General features: G+C 47.1%; 1 protein-coding gene and 1 long non-coding RNA gene across 3 annotated transcripts in view; one reads left to right on the top strand and one right to left on the bottom strand.

Annotated features, from left to right (window-relative positions):
• LOC146025816 (uncharacterized) overlaps nucleotides 1–20746 on the bottom strand; it is a 53044-nt gene that overhangs the window by 4550 nt on the left and 27748 nt on the right. The gene's annotated exons all lie outside the window — the stretch shown is intronic.
• CDHR4 (cadherin related family member 4) overlaps nucleotides 1–20746 on the top strand; it is a 68924-nt gene that overhangs the window by 33118 nt on the left and 15060 nt on the right. For both annotated transcript variants that reach the window (XM_083155890.1, XM_083155889.1), the window contains 5 exons: nucleotides 152–335; nucleotides 2122–2266; nucleotides 7398–7500; nucleotides 10874–11086; nucleotides 11914–12059. In XM_083155890.1, the coding sequence (XP_083012016.1) occupies nucleotides 152–335; nucleotides 2122–2266; nucleotides 7398–7500; nucleotides 10874–11086; nucleotides 11914–12059 (791 nt within the window). The remainder of the gene's footprint in view (nucleotides 1–151; nucleotides 336–2121; nucleotides 2267–7397; nucleotides 7501–10873; nucleotides 11087–11913; nucleotides 12060–20746) is intronic.

Here is a 20746-nt window from a genome sequence, read left to right as displayed (position 1 = left end):
CTGCTGTGGGCTCTCCACCTATGAGGAATGTTAGTTTCAGCCTGTACACCATGTGCAGACAGCAGCCTCCCATCCTGTCCTGTTTTCCCCTGTCGCAGATCCCCATAGGACCAACACAGTTTCACACAGACACCTCTGCCTTCCATTACAGGTACAGGAACCATCAGGACGACCTACAACCTGGACCTGGACACACTCCCATCCCTGGCCAGCACCATCCTGCTGATACGGGCCTACGATCGATACCAGCACAGTAACAGCGCAACTGTCACCGTCACCGTTAATGTCACCCCCGTCAATGATGTCGCTCCGCAGTGCAGCCCAGCTGTGGTTGTGTGAGTGACACTGATAGCAGCACACTACAGTAGGCATGTGAGAATTCATACTGTGCAGGTGACAGCTGTATATATACAGCAGGATTGCCTACCTGACCCTCTCCTTCAGGGAGAAAATGCTCTGGTCCTGGGCTTCCATGGTAATGTATGACTGCCATCACCATTATGGAGAGGGTCAGGTAGGCAACCCTGATATACAGGCAGGGTAAGCACAGATACTGAGAGTAGCACCCTGCATACTGAATGTGAGATGATGTACTGTGCAGGTATATGTACAGACAGGGTAAGCACAGATACTGAGAGTAGCACCCTGCATACTGAATGTGAGATGATGTACTGTGCAGGTATATGTACAGACAGGGTAAGCACAGATACTGAGTGTAGCACCCAGCATACTGAATGTGAGATGATGTACTGTGCAGGTATATGTACAGGCAGGGTAAGCACAGATACTGAGAGCAGCACCCAGCATACTGAATGTGAGATGATGTACTGTGCAGGTATATGTACAGGCAGGGTAAGCACAGATACTGAGAGCAGCACCCAGCATACTGAATGTGAGATGATGTACTGTGCAGGTATATGTACAGGCAGGGTAAGCACAGATACTGAGAGTAGCACCCTGCATACTGAATGTGAGATGATGTACTGTGCAGGTATATGTACAGACAGGGTAAGCACAGATACTGAGAGTAGCACCCTGCATACTGAATGTGAGATGATGTACTGTGCAGGTATATGTACAGACAGGGTAAGCACAGATACTGAGAGTAACACCCAGCATACTGAATGTGAGATGATGTACTGTGCAGGTATATGTACAGACAGGGTAAGCACAGATACTGAGAGTAGCACCCAGCATACTGAATGTGAGATGATGTACTGTGCAGGTATATGTACAGACAGGGTAAGCACAGATACTGAGAGTAGCACCCTGCATACTGAATGTGAGATGATGTACTGTGCAGGTATATGTACAGACAGGGTAAGCACAGATACTGAGAGTAACACCCAGCATACTGAATGTGAGATGATGTACTGTGCAGGTATATGTACAGACAGGGTAAGCACAGATACTGAGAGTAGCACCCAGCATACTGAATGTGAGATGATGTACTGTGCAGGTATATGTACAGACAGGGTAAGCACAGATACTGAGAGTAACACCCTGCATACTGAATGTGAGATGATGTACTGTGCAGGTATATGTACAGACAGGGTAAGCACAGATACTGAGAGTAACACCCAGCATACTGAATGTGAGATGATGTACTGTGCAGGTATATGTACAGACAGGGTAAGCACAGATACTGAGAGTAGCACCCAGCATACTGCATGTGAGATGATGTACTGTGCAGGTATATGTACAGACAGGGTAAGCACAGATACTGAGAGTAGCACCCTGCATACTGAATGTGAGATGATGTACTGTGCAGGTATATGTACAGACAGGGTAAGCACAGATACTGAGAGTAGCACCCTGCATACTGAATGTGAGATGATGTACTGTGCAGGTATATGTACAGACAGGGTAAGCACAGATACTGAGAGTAACACCCAGCATACTGAATGTGAGATGATGTACTGTGCAGGTATATGTACAGGCACGGTAAGCACAGATAATGAGAGTAACACCCAGCTTGTGAATGTGGGGAGTGGTACGGTGTAGATATATATACAGGATATGGGCAGATATTGCAGTAGCCCACAATACACTGAATTTGGGGAGTGGTACTGGGCATTACTATATAATATTGCCCTGACCCTTGTTCTGTTTTGCACACAGTGCGCAGGTTCCCCAGACGCAGCCGATCGGTTATACGTTTGCAGACTTCTCCTGTGTAGACCCAGATTCTACCGTCTTTACCTACTCCATCACATCCAACGCCAACTCTCTGTACTCATTCCGCATGCAGGGCTCACAGCTCCAGGTCAGTACCCACCATGCAACAGTGATAGTCAGCATCGCCGCGATCAACAACACAGTAGTCATCAGCACCGCGATCAGCAACACAGTAGTCATCAGCGATGCAATCAGCAGCAGCACCATGATCAGCACATCTACCTTCAGAATGCACAAATATTACAAGCTCTCCATTCACACTTATACCAGTGACTGTGCCCTGACACTCCCATATCATGCCACATCACTGACACGCCCATAATACACCCCTATCACTGACACGCCCACATCACTGACATCCCCTGTCACTAACACGCCTCTGACACTCCTATAACACACCCCTATCACTGACACTCCCATAACATGCCCCTATCACTGACACTCCCATAACACGCCCCTATCACTGGCACTCGCATAACACACCTATATCACTGACACTCCCACATCACTGACATCCCCTATCACTCGCATATCACACCTACTGTATATCACTGACACTCCCCTGTCACTCCCATAACAGGCCCATATCACTGGCACACCCATGACACTCCCATAACACACCTATAACTGACACGCCCCTGACATTCTCATAACACGCCCATCAGTGGCGTAACTATTAAATTTGCGCCCCCTGCTGCAAATTTGGGAAGCGCCCCTCCCCGTGCAGCCGGTACCTCCTGCCACTGGCGCTTCTGTCAGGTCCCAGCTCCTGCAGCATATAAAAAATGACACTCAGAAAATTGCGGCCCCCATAATGCAGACAGTTTTTGAGGATGCTAGAGTAGGCGGCGGCCTCCTCTAGCAACCTTAAAAACGGTCTGCTGTATGGGGGCAGCCATTGTCTGATTGTCACTTATTAGCTGCAGGAGGCGGGACCTGACAGAAGCGCCAGCGACAAGAGGTACCGACCGGCGTCAGGGGCAGACGGCAGCGGGTAACTATAGCCCCGCAGGACCCCCCCAGCACCCACACCTTCTAAGCACCTCCCCGCCACTGTGGGGGGTGTGGGGCTATAGTTACGCCACTGACGTCCATATCACTGACACTCCCATGACATGTCCTATCACTGACTCGCCCCCTTTCACTGCCATAACACACCTCTATCACTGACACAAGCGTCTCCAGCCAGGACAAAAAAAGGTGCCCCCCATGTCATTTTATTCTGGATCCACCGCTGACCATGTCCAGCAATTTATGGCACTGTGTGGGAAACGGTCTTTGAGGGGTAAATTGCAGAGGAAATGTGGGATACTATAAAAAATGTGCTCGAATCATTAACTGTTAAATACATTACTAAAGTAAATAAAGGTAAATTCAATTAAAAAAAGCCACCATGGTTGGACAAACAAGTAAGGTCAACAATAAAACAAGAGCATTTAAATTCCTAAAAAATAACTTAAATGAGGAGGCGTTCAACCAGTACAAAGAATCAAATAAGACTTGTAAAGTCGCAATCAAAGTAGCTAAAAGGGATTATGAAGAGCGCATAGCCACTGAAAGCAAAACCAACCCCAAGAAGTTCTTCAAATACATAAATAGTAAGCAAATAATTAAAGAGAACATAGGCCCATTAACCGATATCAATGGTAAAAGTTTTACGGAGGATAAGGGAAAAGCAGAACTGTTAAAAAAGTTCTTCTGATCAGTGTTTACAAAGGGAGAGCAGACCGTGGAACGCACAGGTACCACATATGGGATGAACAAGCCGGATCTCATTATTGATTTCACGACCAAGGAATAATATTGAGGCTCAGAAAAATCAAAACAAAACAAATCGCCTGGGCCAGATGGGATTCATCCTAGGGTACTAATGGAATTAAGAGAGGAATTAGCTTCCCCTCTACATATTTCCCCTCTCTATATTTTTGATAATTCACTATCATTGGGAATGGTGCCAAAAGACTGGAGAATAGCAGAGGTAGTGCCAATATTCAAAAAAGGAAAAAAGGATAACCCAGCTAATTACAGACCCGTTAGTTTAACATCAATAGTGGGTAAAATATTTGAAGGATTTTTGAGGGATGGTAACCAGGATTATTCAGACTCAGTATTAAACAGCATGGGTTCGTGAAAAATCGTTCAGGCCAAACTAATTTACTAGGTTTCCACGAGGATGTCAGCAAAAACCTTTTTAAAGCTTTTGATACAGTACCACACAAGAGGTTGATAAATAAAATGGAGGACCTGGGATTAGGGGCAAACATCTGTAGATGGGTGGGGAACTGGCTGAGTAATAGAGAACAAAAGGGCAGTATTCAATGAGGCCAATTCGCCACGTTTCATGGCAAATTTGTGCTATTTTCACTTTGAAAGGTGATTTTTTGTGTCAGAAAGTGAATCACCCTATTCAACGTGCACTTTTCACCGTCTGCGAACAGTGAATGACGGACAATTCGCCGTCTGATAGTCTCCGCAATTCGCTATGGTTTTTCAATGGGTTTTTCAATGTGATTCGCCGTGAGTGTATTCAATGAGAAGATGACGGATTGCTTTCTAAGTGATTTTCGCCGTGTGTCACCATATAGCAATCACCATCTTTTCATGATGAAGTGGAATGTGAACTTTTAAAATAAAATTTACGGCACATGAATATATATTTAATAAAAAAAATATATATATATATTTTTTTACACATAACAGCCAGCAGGGGGCCGGGAGACGAGAGCCGCTCATTACATATTCATATATACACTGCTCCCGATCATTACATATGCACGATCGGGAGCAGTGTTAGCGGCTCCTACCTGGTCCCCTGTTAGCTCTCCCGGGGGGCAGCTTGTGCTCCCCGGGACCCAGGCAGCACAAGCTGCCTGGGGCAGGCAGGGAGACTTCCATCTCCCTGCCTGCCGCCGTCCCTCGGCTACCTGCGGCGGTTAACATTCGCCGTCAGGGGCAGCGAGCCCCTGCGGCATTGAATACTGTGTCAGCGAGGGCTGGCAGTGAAGGCTCCAGCCCTCCAGAACACGGCGACTGTGCAGCGAATCCTAAACAGGATTCAATGCACAGCGCGATTAAAGTCATTGAATACTGCCCAAAGAGTGGTTGTGAACAGTGATACCAGTACTAAGTGGAGTGCCACAGGGTTAGGATCTAGAGCCCATTTTATTTAACATTTTTATTAAATATATTGGGATGGGGTTACTCAGCAATGTATCCATCTTTGCAGATGACACAAAACTGAGCAGAGTTATTAAATCATCAGAAGATGTCACCACGCTTCAAAATGATCGACAATCTAGATGAGTGGGCAAAAAAGTGGAAGATGAGGTTCAATGTGGACAAATGCAAGGTCATGCACCTTGGGAGACACAACCAGTGTGCTAGTTATAACCTAAGCGGGGATGAATTGGGTAATTCAGTACTTGAAAAGGATCTAGGAGTCCAAATAGACAACAAACTAGGGTGTAGTGCTCAATGTAATATAGCAACAATAAAGGCCAACAAAACTCTAGCATGTATTAAAAGGGGCATGGAAACTAGGGACTCAAAAGTAATTATGCCACTGTACAAATCATTGGTTGGACCACACCTGGAATACGGAGAACAATTCCGGGCCCCGCACTATAAAAATGACATCATAGAATTAGAAAAAATCCAAAGAAGAGCAACTAAACTTATTACGGGAATGGAGAATTTAAGCTACAAGGAGAGATTAAGCAAGCTGGGACTATTTACACTAGAGAAGAGACGTTTAACGGGGGACATGCGCAACATGTATAAATATATTAGGGGCCAATATAAGGAACTGTCAAACACCCTTTTTTCTACTAGAAAGGAATCTAGGACGAGAGGGCACGAGTTTAGATTAGAAGAAAAAAGATTTTGTTAATCTGGAAGAAAAAAATTCTTTACAGTCAGAACAGTCAAACCCTGGAACTCTCTTCCTGAGGAAGTGGTGTCGACAGACACTATAAATATGTTTAAAATAAGTTTGGATAAACAGTTATAGGTTAAAAACATCCATGGGTACAAATAAGTAACATAATCTGTCTTTAAAATATCAGAACATACTATACAACAAGGGAAAACCTATTATAAACATAGGTTGAACTAGATGGACGCAAGTCTTTATTCAGCCTCACCTACTATGTAACTATGTATAGCCATGTACAGCCATGTCCAGCAATGTATGGCACTGTATAGCCATGTCCAGCAATGTATGGCACTATATAGCTATGTCCAGCAATGTATGGCAGTGTATAGCCATGTCCAGCAATGTATGGCAGTGTATAGCCATGTCCAGCAATGTATGGCACTGTATAGCCATGTCCAGCAATGTATGGCACTTTATAGCCATGTCCAGCAATGTATGGCACTGTATAGCAATGTCCAGCAATGTATGGCACTTTATAGCCATGTCCAGCAATGTATGGCACTGTATAGCCATGTCCAGCAATGTATGGCACTGTATAGCCATGTCCAGCAATGTATGGCACTATATAGCTATGTCCAGCAATGTATGGCAGTGTATAGCCATGTCCAGCAATGTATGGCAGTGTATAGCCATGTCCAGCAATGTATGGCAGTGTATAGCCATGTCCAGCAATGTATGGCACTGTATAGCACTATATAGCCATGTCCAGCAATGTATGGCACTGTATAGCAATGTATAGCCATGTCCAGCAATGTATGACACTGTATTGCAATGTATAGCCATGTCCAGCAATGTATGGCACTGTATAGCCATGTGCAGCAGTGTACGGCACTGTATAGTTCCGTATAGCCATGACCAGCAATGTATAGCACTGTATAGCTATGTATAGCTATGTATTGCCATGCCCAGCAATGTATGGCACTGTATAGCAATGTATAGCCATGTCCAGCAATGTATGACACTGTATTGCAATGTATAGCCATGTCCAGCAATGTATGGCACTGTATAGCCATGTGCAGCAGTGTACGGCACTGTATAGTTCCGTATAGGCATGACCAGCAATGTATAGCACTGTATAGCTATGTATAGCTATGTATAGCCATGCCCAGCAATGTATGACACTGTATAGCCATGTCCAGCAATGTATGGCACTGTATAGCCATGTCCAGCAGTGTATGGTACTGTATAACTATGTATAGCCATGTCCAGCAATGTATGGCACTGTATAGCCATGTCCAGCAGTGTATATCCATGTAATTCTGTTGCCCATGTCTTCCCTTTGCAGATTAATAATACACTGACGTATGACTCCTATGCGATTGCCAGTGTGAATTTTCAGTATTCGGCCACAGTTGTGGTAACTGACAATGGGACACCAGCATTGACCAGTAAGCATTTTGGGAAAGAGTAAAACTCATATCCCACCAAATCTATATGAACACTGGCCATACATCAGAGCTGTTCTCCTGCAACTCACCAACACACACACACACACACACACACACACACAGCTGCGCACACACACTCAGACACACACGCAGACACTCTGCCACTGACACACACACATTGTATGCTGACACAGTGACAGATGGACACTGACACACAGACAGACATTGACACACTACCATTAACACACATACGAATGCTGACACAGAGAGGCTGACACACAGAAAGTGTGACCGCGGGAATCGAGGATGCCCATGTGGGGGGCTGGAAGCAGGGAGCTGAGTGCCAGCTGAATTACAGTGGATGTGGGTTACTGTCAGTGTAAGTGTGCACATACTGTCAGTATAAGTGTGCACATACTGTCAGTGTAAGTGTGCACTCGCTATAAGTGTAGTTATGTGGCAGCTGTCAGTGTGCACTCACTGAAATTGTATTGTTTTGTGTGGCAAGTGTAAGTGTGCACTCGCTGTCAGTGTAATTGTGTGGCAGCTGTCAGTGTAAGTGTGCACTCGCTGTCAGTGTAATTGTGTGGCAGCTGTCAGTGTAAGTGTGCACTCGCTGTCAGTGTAATTGTGTGACAGCTGTCAGTGTAAGTGTGCACTCGCTGTCAGTGTAATTGTGTGGCAGCTGTCAGTGTAAGTGTGCACTCGCTGTCAGTGTAATTGTGTGACAGCTGTCAGTGTAAGTGTGCACTCGCTGTCAGTGTAATTGTGTGACAGCTGTCAGTGTAAATGTGCACTCACTGTCAGTGTAATTGTGTGGCAGCTGTCAGTGTAAGTGTGCACTCACTATCAGTGTAATTGTTTGGCAGCTGTCAGTGTAAATGTGCACTCACTATCAGTGTAATTGTGTGGCAGCTGTCAGTGTAAGTGTGCACTCACTATCAGTGTAATTGTTTGGCAGCTGTCAGTGTAAATGTGCACTCGCTGTCAGTGTAATTGTGTGGCAGCTGTCAGTGTAAGTGTGCGCTCGCTGTCAGTGTAATTGTGTGGCAGCTGTCAGTGTAAATGTGCACTCACTATCAGTGTAATTGTGTGGCAGCTGTCAGTGTAAATGTGCACTCGCTGTCAGTGTAATTGTGTGGCAGCTGTCAGTGTAAATGTGCACTCGCTGTCAGTGTAATTGTGTGGCAGCTGTCAGTGTAAGTGTGCGCTCGCTGTCAGTGTAATTGTGTGGACACTATTCATATAGGTTACCTCAGTGGGGCAGCAGTACTTTACATACCGGTGCATTCTCTGGGAACCAGTGCGTTCTCCCCCTACATGCTGGGGATTCTCTGCAACCTATCTAACTGGGATCTCTCATGGTCTCGTCGCTGGGGGCCTTTCACCTCCCTTGGTTTCCTATCACTCCCCCAATTAGTCCTCTCCTGAGACTCACACCTCTTGTCCTGCTGCTAGGGTACCTCTGAAGGTGGGGATCCCCTTATTCCTTCCACTGATCTCTCCTACTGCCCTCACTTTGCGAATATGGAATTTCTTGCTCTTCCTAGCAGCACCCACATTTTGCTCCATGATGCCAGGGACCATGGAGCCTGCCCACGGCCCCAGGACAGACTTCTTTCTCCTGGACACTAACCTGTGTCTTCCATTCTCACTCCTCATCTTAATCTGAACTACTGCCTATCCTTTGTTCTAAAACTTCCTGTTCACCCCCTTGATGTCCAAAAAGTTGACCAACTGCATTGGGCCATAAACTCCCCCACTCACTGATCAAGCTGCAATTCTTAGGGCAAAACATTTCCCTGTGAACCCCTGCAGTGTCTGCAGCTCAGCTACAGTCTGAGTGTGTGTGGTCGCTGTCAGTGTGAGTGTACGGCCGGTGTCAGTGTGAGTGTACGGCCGGTGTCAGTGTGAGTGTGCGGCTCAGGGTGTCAGTGTGAGTGTGCGGCTCAGGGTGTCAGTGTGAGCGTGTGTGTGGACAGTGTCTGTGGGAGTGTGCAGCTGGTGTCAGTGGGAGTGTGTGGCTGGTGTCGGTGGGAGTGTGCATTTAGTGTCTGTTAGTGTCAGTGTGATTGTGCGGCTTTTGTCAGTGTAAGTGTGTGGTCGCTGTCTGTGCGAGTGTGCGGTTACTGTCAGTTGGTGATGGATTGAGAGATTTTATAGCATGGAATAGGGCTTAGTGTTGGGGTTATGTTAAGGGCGGTGTTTAATGTTGGGGTTATGTTAGAGGCGGGGCTTAGATTGGTGATTGATTGAAATACATTGGGCGGTATTCAATGACCTGAATCGTTGGTCACAGCGATTCAGATTTTACATTCGCCAGCCATTCACCGGTTTTTTACGTCGATTCGCCAAGCGTCGGGAGTCGCCGGGACTAGCTGTGTCACCCTATTCAACGTGGCTGAGAATCGCCGCCCCCAACGGCGATTCTCAGCCAATCCGGCGTTTCCCTAAACAGCTTCAGTACTGTAAGAAATTGCAGTGAAATGCAAGAAAAATGCAAATTACCCTGAAAAAACGATTCCAATACAGCAGACTGCAAAAGCTGTGTAATCTCCTCAAAGGCCAAACGAAGGAGTGAGGTGGGGAGGAGAATCATGGGTAAGTGAGGTGCACCATGGGTAAGAACAGTGCGTTGTGGGAGAAAAAAAAAATACCAGAAAAAATTAAATATATATTTGTATAGCACTTCTACGACCATCACATCACACAAGGGCAGCAAATAATAATACATTACACTTGCAGAGTTAAATTGAACACTTAAAACCAATTATTTCACAGGTTCCTATAAAAGTTCACCACAAAAAGATGACGAGGGACACTCGGTGAGGAACGGCGATATAAAACAAGAAATAAGAATCGCCAACTTCTCATTGAATACACTTTTGGCGATTCATGGTGATTCCCGTCGACTACCGGCGAATCCCCATCAAAAATTCCTATAGACAAAAACCGGCGATTTGTAGAGAATAACATTTGGCGATTGGGGCTTCATTCACCGGTCGTCATCGGCGAATAGAGGTCATTGAATAGGGTGATTCGCTTTTTCAGCTCCAAAAATCGCCGACACACACGAAAAAAACACAGAATCGCCATAAAACTTGGCGATTCTGCCTCATTGAATACCGCCCATTATATAGCAGGAATAGGGGGTTATGGGGATAATCAGGTAGGATCCTTCCACACTAGACTCATGCTGAGTAGGGGGCCGGGGGATCTGCCCACCAATGCTAGGCTCCTCCCTGTAGCATCAGTACTGTACTGTTACAATAGGAGTGAGGACCTTGCTCACAAAAGCTTATGCTATATAGATGAGTGTTATAGTGATGTCATCAGTAGCAGTGTGTGATGCAATGTTCTCTCTGATTTCTAGCCAACATTCCCGTCTTTGTCACAGTGACTCCTGTGAATAACTACAATCCTATATGTATTGGACCCTATTCATACAACATAAATGAGAACTCGGCCTTCGGGACATCTGTGGGACAGCTGAATGCCAGCGATGCCGACTACCCATTTAATAATGTACAGTTCTCCATCATTGGTGGTCCGACGCCACCTGTCTTCTATATCGTCCCTAGAACTGGTGAGACTACCCCTGTATAACCTAAATTTCATTATTATCCCTCATTTATATTAATAGTGTACTTGTACGGTCCCTGGGTGCTAATGCTGCATGGCGATACGCTGCAGGTTAGTCAGAAAGTCGCTTATATGACGCTATGGAAATACATGGATGAAAATATTGCCCTATTATTATCAACAGTTTCTGTCGAGAGAGGGGAGCGGGTACTTTTTACCCATGCCCAGGTCTGCTGGATGGGCCCACTCCCACATTGCAGGGAGCCAGGCAGTGGGGAGAGAGGTGACAGTGCCGGGTGCTGAGGTGGGGAGAGAGGCAGGGGCAGCGGCAGCCTGTCATATCTCCCCCCTTCGTTAGATTTTATTCATAGGGGTGTGACCATGACCCTCCCGGAGGCCCCATCCCCGCCCAGTGGCCGCGCATCCTCCATTTTACTGGGGCCCAGCCGACCTGTCGGCACCCCTGAGCGTACACAGATTCCACAGCGCTTTATAGAGTATATTTGAACATTCACATCAGTCCCTACCCCAGTGAAGCTTACAGTCTATCCGTCATGGTGCTCGCAGTGTCAACGACATCAATGGGGTAGGGCAATAACCCTCATATGTAACCAGCAGAGGCTTAGAAACATGAGGACTTACTACAGGTATCCTTGCCAGTATAGGCTAGTAGTAGCCTCTCTATCTCTCTGGTGCCAATGACCTTGCAGTGCATATAATACTGGCACATGTTTCTGGAGCGCTCCTAGAGGATGACTGAGCATCGGTAACCCAGCATAGGGGGTATGGCATAATGTTCTAGCTCTAATCCATATCCATCTCTGCACACAGGAGAGATCAAGCTTCTTGGCCCTTTGGACTACGAGACTCAAACCAGTTACTCGCTCAGCATCATGGTGGTGGATCTGAACAATGATATTCTTCCAGATCCCGCCAATCAGAGGACCACGTTCTGTACTATTACTGTTAATGTGCAGGTAAGTCTCCCAATACTCATGGAATAGGTGGAGGCTGAGGATGTGGAGCATGAGCTGCAGAGGAATAGATGGAGTAAGGAAATTCAGATGATTAGGTGGGGCAGGGGTTGCTGAGGAGTAGGTGGGGCAGGGGTTGCTGAGGAGTAGGTGGGGCACGGGTTGCTGAGGAGGAGGTTGGGCAGGGGCTGCTGAGGAGTAGGTGGGGCAGGGGTTGCTGAGGAGTAGGTGGGGGCAGAGTTGCTGAGGAGAAGGTGGGTCAGGGTTGTTGAGGAGGAAGTTGGGCAGGGTAGCCGAGAAGTAGGTGGGGCAGGGTAGCCGAGGAGTAGGTGGGGCAGGGGTTGCTCAGGAGTAGGTGGGGCAGGGGTTGCTGAGGAGTAGGTAGGGCAGGGTTGTTGAGGAGGAGGTGGGGCAGGGGCTGCTGTGGAGTAAGTGGGGCAGGGGCTGCTGAGGAGTAGGTGGGGCAGGGTTTGCTGAGGAGTAGGTGGGGGCAGAGTTGCTGAGGAGTAGGTGGAGGCAGAGGGGTTGTTGAGGAGGAGGTGGGGCAGGGTAGCCAAGGAGTAGGTGGGGCAGGGGTTGCTGAGGAGTAGGTGGGGAGAGGATTTGGGGCAGGGTCTGCTGTGGAGTAGGTGGGGCAGGGGCTGCTGAGGAGTAGGTGGGGTAAGGTTTGCTGAGGAGTAGGTGGGGGAAGAGTTGCTGAGGAGTAGGTGGGTCAGAGTTGTTGAGGAGGAGGTGGGGCAGGGTAGCCGAGAAGTAGGTGGGGCAGGGTAGCTGCTGAGGAGTAGGTGGGGCAGGGGTTGCTGAGGAGTAGGTGGGGAAGAGACGGTGAGGCAGGGTTGCTGAGGAGTAGGTGAGGCAGGGTTGCTGAGGAGTATGTGGGACAGGGTAGCTGAGGAGTAGGTGGGGCAGGGTTGCTGAGGAGTAGGTGAGGCAGGGTTGCTGAGGAGTATGTGGGACAGGGTAGCTGAGGAGTAGGTGGGGCAGGGTTGCTGAGGAGTAGGTGGGGCAGGGTTGCTGAGGAGTAGGTGAGGCAGGGTTGCTGAGGAGTAGGTGGGGCAGGGTAGCTGAGGAGTAGGTGGGGCAGGGGTGGCTGAGGAGTGGGACAAGTGGGACAGGGTGAGGAGTGCAACAAGTGGGACAGGGTAGCTGAGGAGTAGGTGGGGCAGGGTTGCTGAGGAGTAGGTGAGGCAGGGTTGCTGAGGAGTAGGTGGGGCAGGGTAGTTGAGGAGTAGCTGGGGCAGGGGTTGCTGAGGAGTAAGTGGGACAGGGTAGCTGAGGAGTAGGTGGGGCAGGGTTGTTGAGGAGTAGGTGATAGATACAAGAAAAAAAAGAATTAACCACGTGAGTGCGCAATTGAATCAAAGTGCAGCTGTATTCCTATTCAAAAAGTAGTACCACCTTAGACTACCATAATACAGAATGCAAACAGAGAAAGAGTGAATAGAAAACAACAGCGCTCAGTGATAACTATGTTGCAAGGTGTTATAGAATTCTGTATGTGAACAGAATAAAAAAAACAAAAAAAAAACCAGATCAAACTTAGCAGGATCGACAGGAGTATTGCATATATTGCTCCAGATTTATCCAATCCAAATTATCCTCTATTCAAACACACAGGGGAGACATAATAGAAAGCAACATGGTGCAGGTCAATATGGTAAAACAGATATTTAATATGGCAGTTGCACTTACAATAAAGTGACTTGGTATAAAGCATGAACAGTGTGTCCCTGGCAAAAACAGCAAGCATGTGATGTCATCAGGATCCTCCGTCAGTCTGGGTCCCTTGGTCCGGGGGCAAGGGGGGCTCAGTCCAGGATTAGCCTCTGCTTCACAACTGTTCCCACGGGTCCACACGCCAGGCTGGTATTAAAAGCACGCTTAAGGCCCATACACACTTGACGATTTTCAGCTGAAAATCGCCTAGTGTGTATGGGCCAGAGATCCCCGACTAGCGATGATGCGCGCTCCCGCATCATCGCTAGCGAGGTGGGAAGTCTGCTGGTTTTCCCAGCACATCTAGCGATGATGGCTGGTTTTTTAGCCATCATCGCTAAATGTGTACGGCAGCCGGGCTGAAAGATCACAGACTTTCAGCCCAGCTGACCGCCCGCTCCCTCCCCCTGCTTATACTCACCCCTCCTCGCTCCCACGCTGTCCGGTCACAGGCTTCAGATATGTACGCAGCGCAGCCTCCTCTCCCCCTCCTCCCGGCTACAGTACACAGCAGCACGTCGGAGCGCCCCGCCCCCCCAGCCGAACGTCCCGCCCACAGCCCACTGGCCGCATCCTCCCTGCTCCTCCGCTGACCACCAATGTTAAAGGCAGTGATATATACATTGCTGGCACATGCCAGCAATGTATATATTTCTGCCACCACTGGCCACCAATGATATTTATAATGCAGTAATATATACATTGCTGGCACATGCCAGCAATGTGTATATTGATGGCACCACTGGCCACCAATAATGTTTATAATGCAGTAATATATACATTGCTGGCACATGCCAGCAATGTATATATTACTGGCACCACTGGGCACCAATGTTATTAATAAGCCAGTAATATATACATTGCTGGCACAGACCAGCAATGTATATATTATTGGTGCCACAGGGCACCAATGATTACGTATTAGCAAGTAATATATACATTGCTGGCACAGGCCAGCAATGTAAATATTCAGGGACATCTTAATGCAAGGGCTTGATGGGCAGTTGCCCTAGGGCCCCATAATCCTAGGGGCCCAAGTTCCAGTAGCGGACTATGTTGGGTGGCAGGATGGCATGTGCCCCCCCAGCCAGTACACTATCCGTCACCATCACCGGCCACCCTTACGCTGCCGTCACCATCACCCACTGCCCATCACCCTCACGCTGCTGTCACCCACTGCCCGTCACCCTCATCCACCACCCTCATGCTGCTGTCACCCACTATCCATAACTATCACTCACTGCTCGTCACCCTCACACCGATGTCGCCCTTATGTTGCCGTCACCCACTATCCATCGCTATCACCCACTATCCATCGCTATCACCCACTATCCATCGCTATCACCCACTGCCCATCACCCTCATGCTGCTGTCACCCACTATCTGTCACTATCACCCACTGCCCGTCACCCTCATCCACCACCCTTACACTGCTGTCACCCGCTATCCATCACTATCACCCACTGCCCATCACCCTCATGCTGCTGTCACCCACTATCTGTCACTATCACCCACTGTCCATCACCCAATGGTGTGTGGCATATTGTGTAATGGGCGTTCTAGTATGTGGTATAATGTGTATTGGACATGATGGTGTGAATGAATTTCTCCCTACGTGCACGGCTACAAATAAAATGTTTGCCGTGCACACGGGCGGGATTTTGCCAGCAATCAGTTCTGAATCAGGCACCAAGAACAGGAATGCACTGATTAAAATGGACCCTGCTCCCACCCTTGGAATTCAAACCCAGCCCACTATGTAAAAAGCCTTGTATATGAAAGATTTTCAGCAAAGTCTTTCGCCTCCTGAAAATCTCTCGCTCTTTGAGGAAAATAGTCTAGTGTGTACGCACTACTTTGGTGAAAGATATATCTATCAAAGATTTTGGCAAAGTCTTATGAAATGAAAGTCTACTAGTGTGTATGGGCCTTTAAACGCGTTTTCGGAAAGTCCTTCCTTCCAGGCTTCTGATGAAGCCTATATGAAGTTCTAGAACACCTTGCAACATAGTTATCATTGAGCGCTGTTGTTTTCTATTCACTCTTTCTCTGTTTGCATTCTGAGGAGTAGGTGAGACAGGGTATCTGAGGAGTAGGTGGGGCAGGGTAGCTGAGGAGGATTTATATGTTTTTTTACTTGCTCTCATAATTATTTTTACAATATAATTGTTACCATATAGTTGTAAGACTGTAAACTTATGATGGACACAGAAACAAAACACTGAATTTTAATCAAACTTTCCTAAAATCAATTTTGACATGTGTCTCATGTTACATATGATCGTGACTCATGTTACGTTTGGTCCCCAGCCACAGGGCTTTGATACAGAACCTGGCACCCTAGGCAGCTGCCTAATGGTAGAGACGGTCCTGCTTGGGAGTAAATGTATGTCCAGTTTACAAAGGAGAAAGACTCTCTTCTTGTTGTGGCACTCTTAATATGAAATAAAGTATGGCAATAATGATTTTAGTTACTAGGGTAGTCTGCTGGACTATACACATATGAGGATTGGCATGGATGAAACAAGAATTTTTGTTAATTACTTATGGTGCCAGTACATCGGCAATAGGGATAAATCCCATTTACAATTTGTCCGGTGGGAGAACTCTGAAGGGCTGCACTCTTTGGGAAAGCACCAGCAGCCAGGTGACCACGGTGAGACTGAGGACATTGTTATAAAGGGAGCGAGGACGGTGAGCCTGAGTTCAGCTGAACGCACTACAGTACCTGCACTTTACCTGAATCCACATTGAATTGGCAAATATTGGTAAATAACTATCCATCTTTTTGGCATGCAAATAACGTTTAAACTAACCAACGGCTGTGAGAGAGCTGGTTGAATGACTTCAATATTGGATCCATTAATATACTAATTCTAATTGCCTCTTTACCATATTAACGGAAGTTGATCACTAATCTATAGAAATAAAAAATTGGTAACACAAACACACATAAATGACACACAAACACATAGAATATATACAAATATGTATACGGTATTGGTGGGGGTTTGATTAGGATCAATAGTGTTACCTATCTCCCCACTATGATGTGAAATAAATAACACAGGGGGCGAGATTTAATGTGATGTCATTTTCTGAAATTGCACCATATCGCACGTTTTAAAATCAAATTTTTTGCAGCGAATTCGCAAATTTAATGAGATGTGGATTTGCGGCAAAAAGTGCGATATGGTGTGATTTTTAGTCATGAAAATGTGCGATTTTTGGTCATGAAAATGTGCAAATTTGAGGACGTGCGATTTCGTGTTAAAAAAAAATGGGTAAAGAAATGGTATGGGGTCCCCCCTCCTGAGCATAACCAGCCCCAGGCTTATTGAGCCGGACCTGGTTCCAAAAATACAAGGGACAAAAAGCATAGGGGTCCCCCGTATTTCTGAAACCAGCCCCGGACTCTTGGACCGGTCCTGGTTCCAAAAATACGGGGGACAAAAAAACGGGGGCTCCCCCATATTTTGGACCCAGCACCGGGCTCTAACGGCCTGCGGTGTCATATCCACAGCCGGGGGACACGTTTTCCATAAGGTCCCTCAGCCATATCATGCTCACCATGGCTGGTCAGCCCTGGACAAGGTACCTGGGGGAGTGGGGACCCCCCCAATAAAGGGGCCCCGTCCAGGGCTGTCATTTTTTAAGACAGAACCATGCACAAATCTCAATGATCTGTGCATGGTTCTGTCAAATTCGCCATTCAGAACCCGGCCTATTTATTTGGCAATTTTTAGTAACGTTTACCAAAAATCGCATTTCCATTAAATTTGCGAATTGTATACTTTATAATGGGAAAACATCTGGATGCTACTAACATCTAAGTGTTACTAAAAATTGCCAGGTCAGAATGAGCGAATTCGCATCCTATAAAATGTGCGATTTTTGGAAAGAGTGCGATTTCAGCCGTGTTTGCAAAAAAATCGCATCCCCTTAAATATCGCCCAGGCTGTATGGGATAATTCCCATGAAAATGTAATGTTGTCTCCAATTATACCCCGTTCTCACTGCAGGCAAATTCCCGGGTCTAGCATGTTGTCTTTTAACACAGTTTTTTTTGCAGTGTGAACGGGTCGCATACCCGGATCTTACAGGGTAAAACCCTTCTTTTTACCCGTGTTTGAGATCCGGGTATGCAGACACGGATTGACCCGTTCTCACTGCATAAAACTCAGTGTTAAAAGACAAATTACTGGGTAGAACTTCTTCACCCGGGAATTTGCCTAGCAGTGAGAACGGGGGTCCGTCCCTGCAGTCCCCGGCATTTTAATGCTGGGTAAAAGCCGTGTATTTCTCACTGGCAGTGAGAACACGGTATTATTGTAACAAATATTTTGTCTGCCTCTATTTTGGATCTAAATTGGTTCGTCTCTTTGTTAAGACCCAATTTCTGGTTACAGTGACCATTTAGTATAGATACAAGTGACAAAAAACACAAGTTTACCAATAATATTTCAGGGTGACATAGATCACTTCAAATATCAATTTCTGGTTACAATGACCAACTAGTGTAAATTATGTACAGGAGACTCTATGAAAGAAACTATATATATATATATATCTCTGATTTTGTTACCATAGTGGCACCCTGAGGAAAAGATCTCTTATATATTTGGCTATATCTGTCACTCAAAGTGTGTCTGGAGCTATAACGCTGGGTGGAGCCTCTGACTCACATGACTGACTCACATGACAGAGAACCAGCCCAGTGAGCTCACAGACAGTGCCAGACACCCTCTGCCTTCCCATGCTGCCCAGCACTGCTACTCCACAGCCACCAGGTGAGCGCCCCCCGCCGCACACCCCACCCCCACGCCCCCTTCCCGCGATTTGCGGCAAAAAAACACACACCCCGCGACCCCCCCTCCCGCGATTCGCGGCAGACCCCCCCCCCGCGCGCGCGCGTTTCGCGGCAAAAACACCCCCCTCCCCCGCGACCCCCCCTCCCGCGGTTCGCGGCAAAAACACCCCCCCTCCCGCGATTCGCGCCCCCCCCCCGCAATTCGCAGCAGCCCCAGGATTAAATGGCACATGCAAAACACTGACACGGCTATGGTCGACAATGAAAAAGGTTGACATGAGTTTTTGACGATTTATTTTTCGTCTTCTTAATGTTTTCATATTCATTGTCATGTGTCGACATGGACACCAATGAAGTGCCACACTTATGTCAACATTTACATGTGTTGACCTTTCTGTGTTGATTACATGTGTTGACCTTTCTCTGTTGATTCGCGTCACCCCCCCCCCCGCAACCCCCACTCCCGCGATTCACGGCACACCCCCGCGACCCCCCTTCTCACGATTCACCGCAACCCCTGCCCCCGCAACCCCCCTTCCCGCGATTTGCGGCAACCCACCCCCCCTCCACCCCCACCCCTCCTGCGATTCTCTGCAACCCCTCCCGCGATTCGCAGCAACCACCCCCCCCCCCACATCCCGCAACCCCCCCTTCCCACGCTTCACGGTACCCCCCGCGACCCCCCCTCCCGCGATTCGCGGACACCCAAGTTGCAATACAGGCATCTTTCATACAATTCTAACCATATTTCTCATATACAAACGTTCACAAATTAAGGGGGCGCAGCCCCTTACAACGGTGTGAAGAGCGCCCGTAAGGCGCGATGAATCACCTAGTAGGGTAATATAAGTAATGGTAACCAATTAGGGCTTGTTATCACTATAGCATTCAATTTAGCTCTGTGGTAGTTTAGTCAAAGAGCATACACTGACACACTTTAAGAGATATCTTTATGCCCCTGTGATAAAGTGCAATTAATTAGATTAAGCTATTAGTAGAGTGGTTTGTTCCTTATTTTCAATCTACTTAAACAGTTATAGATCTAAGCTCCAAATAGTCATGTCACATCATTTGTAATTTTTAAAAGAACTCAGTGATAGGGTAGCCGGCGAATATAATCAGAAGTTTGTTATAAAAGAAGAGAATAGTTACAGCGTTTAAATTCACTTATATTGGTTTCGAACTCCGCAGTAATAGAATAATTCTATATTAATCATAGGGGTAGACACACATAATAAATGTTTTGGTATTAGTCTCCCCAGTAGAGAGTAGGAATCCCCGGTTAATGCCCTGCATACTGGGACTTGTGGTTCACCAAGTCCCAGCATGCGGGGAAGGCCTTCTTGCACTTGTAGTTCACCTGTATAAAACAATGTTTGGTATGAATGATTTAACACTATCAGGCTGCCCACGGACGCCGGCGACAGCCCCGGGCTTCAGCCCTGGACGGGTGAAGCCTGGGGGGGACCATTTTGTTGGGAGGTCCCACTCCTCCAGGTACCCCGTCCAGCCACGGTGCTCATGGTACGGCCGGGGGACCTTATGTTAAAATGTGAAAAGTGTCCCCCGGCTGTGGCATGACACCGCGGGCTGTTGGAGCCCGGTGCTGGTTTCAAAATATGGGGGACCCCCAGATTTTTTGTCCCCCGTATTTTTGGAACCAGGACTGGTCCAAGAGTCCGGGGCTGGTTTCAGAAATACGGGGGGACCCCTACTCTTTTTGTCCCCCACATTTTTTAAACCAGGTCTGGCTCAATGAGCCCGGGGCTGGTTATGCTCAGGAGGGGGGACCTCAAGCCATTTTTATTTTAAAATTTAACTTTTACACATTTTAAGACAGGACCATGCACAGATCTCAATGATCTGTGCATGGTTCTGGCAAATTCGCCTGTCAGAACCTGGTCTGCATGTGTGGCGATTTTTAGTAACATTTTCCCGTTTCCGCATCTCATTAAATATGCGATTTTAATATTTTATAATGGGAAAACATCTGGAAGCGAGTTCCGGCGTTACTAAGAATCGCACCTTCAGAAGATGCGAATTCGCTGCAAAATGCACGCTTTTTACATCTCATTTAATATGCGATTTTGGAAAAACGTGCAATTTTTGTCAGAAATATCACCAAAAAACTATTTTCGCATCTCATTAAATGTCACCCATAGTG

Source organism: Crinia signifera, chromosome 8, assembly GCF_055691185.1.
Source record: "Crinia signifera chromosome 8, ASM5569118v1, whole genome shotgun sequence".
NCBI lineage: Eukaryota > Metazoa > Chordata > Amphibia > Anura > Myobatrachidae > Crinia > Crinia signifera.
The sequence above is the reverse complement of the archived record's forward strand: the minus strand, read 5'-3'. Positions and strand labels throughout refer to the sequence as shown.